Source organism: Pyrgilauda ruficollis, unplaced genomic scaffold, assembly GCF_017590135.1.
Source record: "Pyrgilauda ruficollis isolate IOZ18807 unplaced genomic scaffold, ASM1759013v1 scaffold3, whole genome shotgun sequence".
Taxonomy (NCBI): Eukaryota; Metazoa; Chordata; class Aves; order Passeriformes; family Passeridae; genus Pyrgilauda; species Pyrgilauda ruficollis.
Window position 1 is genome coordinate 19773829 of NW_024524377.1, and position 8569 is coordinate 19782397.

Sequence of the window (8569 nt, forward strand, 5' to 3'; positions counted from 1 at the left end):
TGACGACCACCTCACACTGGAGAATAACGCCACGAGAAGTTGGATGTAAAAGCCTCATTTGCATAGTTTAGAAACTATAGACACGGCTTAACCTAGCACTCCTCTGAAATTCTCTCCCGTCGCTAATAAGTAAAAGTCTCATTAAGGTGCTCTGAATCGAGTTTTAATAATGTGCTAATAATCTCTTGCCACTGGTTAGAAAAGGGAGGCTTTGAGGCGGCTGGTGCGCTCGGAAGGAGCTCCATCCCGGCGCACAGGCTGCCCGCCGAGGGGCTGGGCAGGAGCGCTCCCAGGGGACACGGGACGAGGCAGCTGCGGCCTTTGGCACCCCGGACCCGCACAGTGCCGCGGGGAGGACGGGGCGGGCAGTCCTGCCTGCTGCCTTACACCCCGTCAGGGAGGGGGGAGATTGATTGATGGATTGATTGATTGATTGATTGATTATCTTTTAAAAAAGTACTTCAAACCAGATTCTGTCCCTAGCATCATTTTATCAAGAAAATATCTAAGATGATGTTGGGTTGGTTTCTTCCCTGTCATGAGAGTCCTTCTTGGTGGAAGGAAAATTGGGAGTGGGAGAGCCGAGCCTCCCTCTTCCCGGCGGGTGCACGAGACCTGGAGCGGCACCACAGGCCCCCGGGACCAGAGGCCGACGCTCATGAGAAAAGATCTCTTTTAGCTGAAAAGATCATCCATGATTCATGATTTATCAGGAATTCAGCTTCACTCTCTCAGACCCAACATACCACACAAGGCCTTCAGAGATTGTTTTTCTGCTTGTAATATTGACTTCCCTACTGCGTCTCCTTGGCTCGTTACTATTATCATCTGGGTTTAAATTTCTCTTTTTAAACTGTGTAATCTTTCTTCGGTTGTGCATCCTAGAGTAAAAAAACGGGCATCATTTTCACATCAAAGAACTGTCAGTACCCCTTATGAATTGCTGCCCCTCGCATCCTCTCTAAAACACTACCCTTGACATCCGAGCATGCGGAGCACGGTAGAGATATATCGTTGTAATCACAGCCCTTATAATTGAGTGTTGTGCCGGGGAGCCGCAGCTCAAGGGGCCTCCTCGAGGCGGGGCGGACGGACACCCGCACTGTCGCAGCCGGGGCAGGGACGCTCACACCCAGAGCGAGCCGCTCCTCCGCGCTTCCACCGGGCAGGGCGCTGCCCCCGGCAATCGCCCACCGGCTCCGAGGAGTCGCTCTGAGACTGCGAAGAGGAGCCGGGACACAGTTCTCGGCTGGCGCGGCCTCCCTGGGGCTGCCCACCTCCCTTCCCTTGGGCTTTGCTCGGCTCGAGCCTCTGCCGTGCTCCGCTGGGCTCCCCCGGCCGGTGCCCAGCAGGTGGGGGACCAGCGGGGTCCGTGTCACCCGGGTCTCCGCTCACACTGAAGCTTTGCAAAGTTTCTCCCCGACGCGCTCCCCCCGTCCCCGGAGCGTGGGCAGCCGCGGTACATCCCACAGCGCTCCCTGCTCCTTGCCCGCTCCCTCCGCCCCTCTCCGGCTTGCCCTGTCGCCTGTCCGCGGTCGGCGGACCGGGGGCAGAGCGGCGGGTCCCGTTCCCTCGGTGACGGTGGTGCTCCAGGGCTAGCGGGGCTGGGGACGTGCGCGGCGCTCAGCCGGGCCTTGGCGGCTCCCCGAGCCGAGCCGCAGCGCTCGGTTTGGTCACCGAGAGAGCTGGAGCCGGTGCCAGAGGAGATCAAGAGAGCTGGGAAGGATAGCAGTCCTGCCTGGAAGGGGGGCGAGGCAGCACATAAAGGGGAGCTGCAGTTTCCTGCCCTGTCTCGTACGGAAATCAACCCAAATCATTAAAAATATATGTACTTTCTTGTCATGGAAAAGGAGAGTCATATCTGGTTTTGTCATTTGGTGGGGATTAATTAACGCGAAATGGCTTCACCAGATGACGGAGCGAGAAGACCCCTTTCTATTCACCCTTGAGCTCCATGTCCAAAGCAGGGAATCAGAAGCCGCATCCCTCCCGTGTCCCCGCCTCCCGGGACTCCCCTCCGGGCTGGCATCCGCTACCCAGGACCCCAGCCCACTGCCAGGGCACGGCGGCACAGGTCCAGCCTCGGGCCGGCGATTTTTAAGGGTGAACCCTGCATTCGCAATGCTGTTCCACCAAGGCCTTGCTGGCAGAGAGGCAGGCGGCAGAGAGGGCAGTAACGTTTTGAAACGGATCCGACAAGTCTAAAATTCCCTGTGTGCCCGGGGAAGGCTCGGGCTGCTCCCCGGCCCAATGGCTCCGTCAGGCGTGAAGCTGCTATTTCAGGTCCTCCTGAAACAGTGTCTCGGTCATCATCATCCTCACACTGATCTGTGAGCTCCTCTTCCATTAGCGCGGACCTGTCGAAATCCATGTGTGTCCCTTTTCTGGCTGATTACTAACTTCAACCCGTTAGAGGTAATGTTGGAAAACTGCGTTATTAGCTAGCCTGAAGGTAATTAGTACTTCCCCCTGCCATTGCGTCTGTTGTACAACGCAGCATGTAAAAGCCGAGTGTCAGCCCCGCGCATCTGATATTCCTCCCACACAGACCACTCATGGATAATGAGTCAAGAGCCCTAAGCGGAGTCCAAGCAAAAAACACTTATCAGAGTCTCTCTTGGAGGACAGTAATTAATTGCGTCCTCGGAAACATCAGGTGCTCCCTCTAAGAGACTTGCTGGCTCTTTTGGGGGGAGGTGAATTTGCCGGAGAATTAAGGGAAGCGTTTCCAGATGAGTTTTGCCTATTGTTGTTAAAACACGCACAAGCAAGCATGCACACCCCCGCACCACAGTGCAGCGCTTTCGCCTTTCTTTGGTAAACATTGTTTAAACAAACACCTCGCCTCGGCTGCTGCAGCCAGAGCTGCTCCCAGCTTTAATAAAGGCACAGGGAAGACCAGAACCAGCGTCCAAGACTGCTGCTTAATCCAATGAAGGCAATTTCCGAGGATAATTGCGAACATGTTTTAATGCATATGCATGAAAAAGGATTTTTTTCCGAGAGACCGACTTTACATGCTTATGTAATTGATTGAGGCGCTGACCCGCTATTCAAAATGTTATTTGAGAACCATCAGAATGCGTAAACTTGCAAATTGCCCAGCTTGTATCTGAATTAATACCTCATTCATCATCATTATGGGTTGATAAGTTAATTTAACCATTTCATTCTGCCTTAATGAGCTATAGTTAAATTAATGCCACATAATATATGAAAGTAACATTTAAATAGAAGCACTGGGCTGAGACAAACAGAGGCTGCTGCTATTTGGGCTGAAAGAACGTGACATAAATCTTTTCTTCATTACAGGATCCAGTCTGTTCTACCAGCAGTTATGAAGTATTTATTCATTCACTTTCTTTTTCGAAGTTGCTTTGCCAAATAGCATAGGTAAATTATGTGCGGTTGTAAATAATGCCTTGGGATGACTTTATTGAAGTGAAACGGTGAAAAAATAGTCTCTGTCTCTATCCCTATAAAGGCACCAGCCAGACAAGATATGGCACGCCCGCAGCGAAATCCCGGGTTGTTTCTCGTGGCTCCTGATTTCAGTCTGTCCCTCTCGGGGAACTCGGTGTGGGACATGGCGACAGCAGTGCCAGACCCTGGGGCCTCCACGGGACAGGCGGCCTTTCCAGAGTGTGGGTGGTTATGAAGTTTTAGAAGGGCAAAGTTTTGTTGTCCTCTAGAATGTGGGAGCCGGAGGGAGGGCGACTCCCCGTTAGTCCCACTTCTAAATCCCCCGGGCCCCAGGTGAGGTGCCCGCTGGCTCGGAGGGATGCTCCCCTTGCGGTCCTCAGGGCGAGTTACGGTCCCGGCGCTCCGGCCACTGAAGGAGAAAAACAAGATTCCCTTTTCGGGAACATCCCGAAGGGGCTTGTCCTCGGGCAGCCCGATTTAAACTTCGTGTGGCGTAGGTGGAACCCCGCAGAGGTGCGGGACAGGACGCAGCAGTGCTGGCGGTCAAGCCAGCCTGGCACCACGCGGGGAGGGGGGCTGCTATCCCGGGGCCCCGCGGGAGGCACCCCCTGTCAAGGGGTGTTTTCCCCAGCCCCCCCGCTTTGGTCCTGAAAGGACGATGCCCGGAGGTTTATTTAACCAGGGGAGCTGCGAGCTGGCTCCATTTGTAAACGGTCCTCCACTTCCAGCTCGAATTGTTAAAAACAACCTACTGTCAACCCATAAACTCGTTGAGTGAAAAGACAGATTGTGCCAGGGAAATTTCCATTACAGCCTCCAGTATATTACATTTCCATTACATTCTTCAATAGATGCTTTTAAATACCGTAATACTGTTGGGATAGACGAGTGATTAAAGGTGATAGGTAAAGAAACGCATAATTAAAAGGACACAAGTAAGCGAGCCCTGGAAAAGGCAGTGACTTGTGACCCTTGCTGCGGCGGGGCGCGGGGCTCTCCAGCGGGACCCACGCCAGAGTTCACGTTGTTATTTAACACTTTATTACCGACAGCACGCCGCACTTCACCCTTCTCCCAGCCATGCAGGCGCGCCAGTTCTCCAATAAGCCCCTTCCTAAACTTTGTCCCCGCGCTCTCCTCCGCACCTGGGAGCGCAGCACCGGCTTCTCGGAGCCCCCCGCGGAGGCTGCGCTCCCCCCGGCGCAGCCCAGCCCGGAGCTGTGCGGTATTTTGGCGCCGGGGGCGCGGGTGGGGTCAGGCGCAGTCGTGGTCACCGCCGGTCTCGTACCCAGGCTCCCCCTTCCCCTCCGCCCGCCCGGTTCCACCTTAAATAACTCGGGTTTTTGGTCCCCAGCGCGCCCTGTAGTTCAGGTTTTTGTCCTCCCCGCAGCAGCTGTCACCCTGCATTATTCGCAGTCAGCTAAATGAAACATTATTCTAAACATATGCATCGTAATCAGTTCGGTCACACTTACAAGAACACGCGTTAATAAGGCAATCAATCACCCTGGAACAAGCAAGTTCTTCTGTAACAGCTCATAAACAGTGTGTAATGAAGAATTGGAGGTTAGCATGACATGCGTTGATCAGATAATCAATGTCAAAGATGCGATGAATGTCAGTAAATGTAGTTTTCATGTCGTTTCTATAAAATCTTCAATTTACAACAAGCAGTTCAATTACCCAGAAAATACAGTCAATTAAATAGGGGTGATTGGACAGTAGGGGGTGGATCATCGATCTTTGCATTTCTATCTCGCTGGTGGACATTTAATTTGGTTTTTCTATTAGCGCCGAAATAAAGAAAATATAAAATATATTAAACAACCCACAGATTTATTTTCTTGTCAAAAACAATTCGGGCTTGATGACAGACAGTCTTCTTGCATTTTATGATGAATTATTTTTTCATTCTTTGCACACTAGAGACAAAAAACATGCTGTTATTTTGGACAGGGTTTTTTTGGCCACTGTCTTTTCCTGTTTGCTTTCCCATCTATCTCAATGCTTTTGTTTTTAAGGGTTACAACCCCCGCGTTAGCAAAGAGCACAGGAAAGCAGAGTGATACATCACCAGTCCAAATGTGCAACTATAATCGTATTTCTTTAATGGGGGGCGTTCAGGAAAAAAAAAATAAAAGAAGAAAAAAGGAGGGGGAAAAAAATTTAGATAAGGAAAGCCCAAGGGATCACTCCAGTATATATTTAACCAAACTGCAATTAAACACTTGTATCAGCTTGTATCATTTAGAGCTAATGCAATAATAATGGTAAATTACAGGGCCAAAATGGCTTGTGATAGCAGCCTCCGTATTCCCAATAGTTTCCACGTCGTTGTAATTAATGCCAGGGTGAGCAGTTGGTGAAAGAAAATTTCGTGTAAGGGACATCTTGGTTTTCAAATCGAATAGAAATAGACTGCTTTGCACACACCATTGACTCTTGCATTTTTCCATCGAAATATCGATTTTACGGCCGATCTGTAAATATACGAACAGTTGGGCCGGGCTGGGAGGCCGGGGGGAGCGGGGCCCAAGGCGCGGTGCCGGCCCTGCCGCGCCGCGGGCCCGCTCCGGGAGCGGCCGCAGCATCACTGCGGCCTGACAAATGGAGAGGAAAAACCGGGAGTTTGTTGGGTGCCTTTTCGACACTAGATTAAAGGCACACCTTTTGCAGGCTGAAAGACGATTAATATTTCCTCACCTAAGTGGGAAGCCCAGGCACGGACAAAGGCGTTAACCGCGGGCGGAATTATTTCTCTCCGTTGTTTTTCTTAGAGAATATCTCTATAATATTTGTAAACACACATCTGTTTAGCCAGCCAATTAATGTTAAACCAATGTTTGGACTTAGAACACATCTGCTATAAACATGAGTAATGCGTAGCATTCGCAGTAAAAATACTGATTAGTATGAATTAATCCATCTGATATGTGTATTAAAAGGCGTTTAAATATGTTGTTTTAAGAAGTTCTCATAACCCTGGATGCCATATTTAAAAACAAACATCAGTACGGAATGCTTTGCAGCCTCTTAAACAAATAATCTCGCTTTGATTTAAATAACATTTATTTTACATGACCAAACACAATAAATAACGTAATATACAAAGCTTTATAATTATTGCACATTTGTAAAATATTTTACAGTGAGTTCATACAGCCAGCAATATTTAAAGCACAAAGACTTTATTTACAGTTTCATATAATAACCAGGTCCAACGGACCTAACATAAAACGAATTTATGTTAATTTTACCAACCAGCGTCCTCGTCGACCATTCAATAGACATATATCTATATTTTGGAAAAATGTAAACATTATTGCCAAAATCGTCGTATATACATCCCATACTTGTGTGATCATAACAAACGATTCCAACGATCGAAAAGGTTAAGCTGGTAAAAGAGTGCTACGTTTTGGTCTATTTTCTTTAGCATTAAATTATATTAATAAAAAATTTTAATGTAAACTCAGTGAACAACAGCTGGTATAATCGATATTTTTACATAAGTAGTCTTCCTATTCGTTCTTTACAAAATGATAAATTTGTGGGTATAGGTGTCTTCTACCGTGCTTTAAAGTTCTCTATCCAGAAAATGTACATGCCTTGTTAGGAATCTGCTCCAGAAGCCTAGGGATGTTTCTTCTTTGCCCTTACCTACCCCCGCCCAAGGAATCTGTTCCACTGGACAAAAAACCACCAACCTATGATTTATGTTCACTGAACAAAACAGTATAGCCTTTAAACTCATTTCCTGAAAGTTCATTATTAGAATATGAAAAAATCCAGTGTCTTAAAAATAGAAGTATTTCTGGACACTTAATCGAAATACATAATAGAGGGGGTTTTTTCTTTTTTTTTTTCCTTTCTTTCTTTTTTTTTTTTTTTTTTTTTTTTTTGTTAGAGTGTACGTGAGTGTGTGTGTATTCACAATCACACAGGGCCTAAACAAGCAATAGCAAGTTAGATGAGGGCTCCAACTCTTCAGAAAAATCTCATTATGTGAAGAGTGAAGTGGCTCTGTAGGGAGCATTATGGAAATATCTGGGTTTGATTTAATGAGGCTCTTCACATTGGTAGAATATCAACTTAACAGAGAAAAGTCTACCCGGGGTGTCCAAGTTACCAAAATGAAAATTGGCAATTGAGATGATAAGAAAGTGGCTTTCTTGTGCGAAATCACTTCAGGTAAGAGAGATAACATTAAATAACATACATTCTATGCACCAAGAACAATGTTTTATGTACCAAGTCTCTTATCTGTCTCTTCTAATGACTTCCCTTAGCGGGTTGTTAGTACTTGACAGCAGGTCTCTGTGCGGGGAACTTTTTTCCAATTCCACATTCAAAGGAGGTCCATCAGAGAACATGATTGGCAATTTTCGTCATAATCTGCACATTATTAGCATCAAAATTGACATGGCAGTAACACTGGTGGTTTTTGATGTGCCTTTCTTCAAGTTCAAGGAAGTCCCTCCAGTAGCAGTGGTTTGGTATAGCAGGTCTCAGTTACCCAGTGGTGGCTTTTCAGAGGCAAAGGCGCGATAGAGATGCGTGAGAAATAAATCCAAGAGCCGTTTTACCGAGAGAAGAAAAAGACGTCGAGAAAAAGAATTAAATTTAGAAAAGTGTCTGGAAGGTAAATGCTTCAGGACAGCAGCCTACACCTAGAGAGATTCAAGTATTTCCCAGATAGCGTGGATTATGGTAGTTAGAAAGCGCGATCTTAAAAAATGCCTCTCCCCATCCCGACAGTGTCACACTTCCCTTCCCGTTACTGGCCCGGACGCGGCTGCCTCATTAGCTGCCGCTTGTCGTACGGAAATACTCGATACATTTCCCATTCACTCCAACTCAAACCGAAGTAATAATAATAATAATAATTTTTAAAAAATAATAAAACAAGGCCAGAAACACATTCCCTTCCGCCGGCTGCCCCTCCCTGCCCCCGCGGGCCCGGTTGCCTGCACCCCGCGAAGCCCGGCAGCGCCCGGCAGCGAGCACCGCGGGGCCGCCTCCGCGGGGGCGCAGGAGCCGCGGAGCGCCCTCCCCGCCGGTCCCGCGCCCCACAGCGGCGGGGCGGTCAGCAATAAAAAAATAGACAGAACTTTTTGGCCGAACGCGGGGGCGCCCCCCGCCCCGA

General features: G+C 48.4%; 1 protein-coding gene across 1 annotated transcript in view; it reads right to left on the bottom strand.

Annotated features, from left to right (window-relative positions):
- Window positions 1–3354: 3354 nt before the first annotated feature.
- EVX2 (even-skipped homeobox 2) overlaps window positions 3355–8569 on the bottom strand; it is an 8481-nt gene continuing 3266 nt past the window's right edge. The window contains exon 4 of the mRNA XM_041473490.1: window positions 3355–3832. Coding sequence (XP_041329424.1) covers window positions 3355–3832 — 478 coding nt within the window. The remainder of the gene's footprint in view (window positions 3833–8569) is intronic.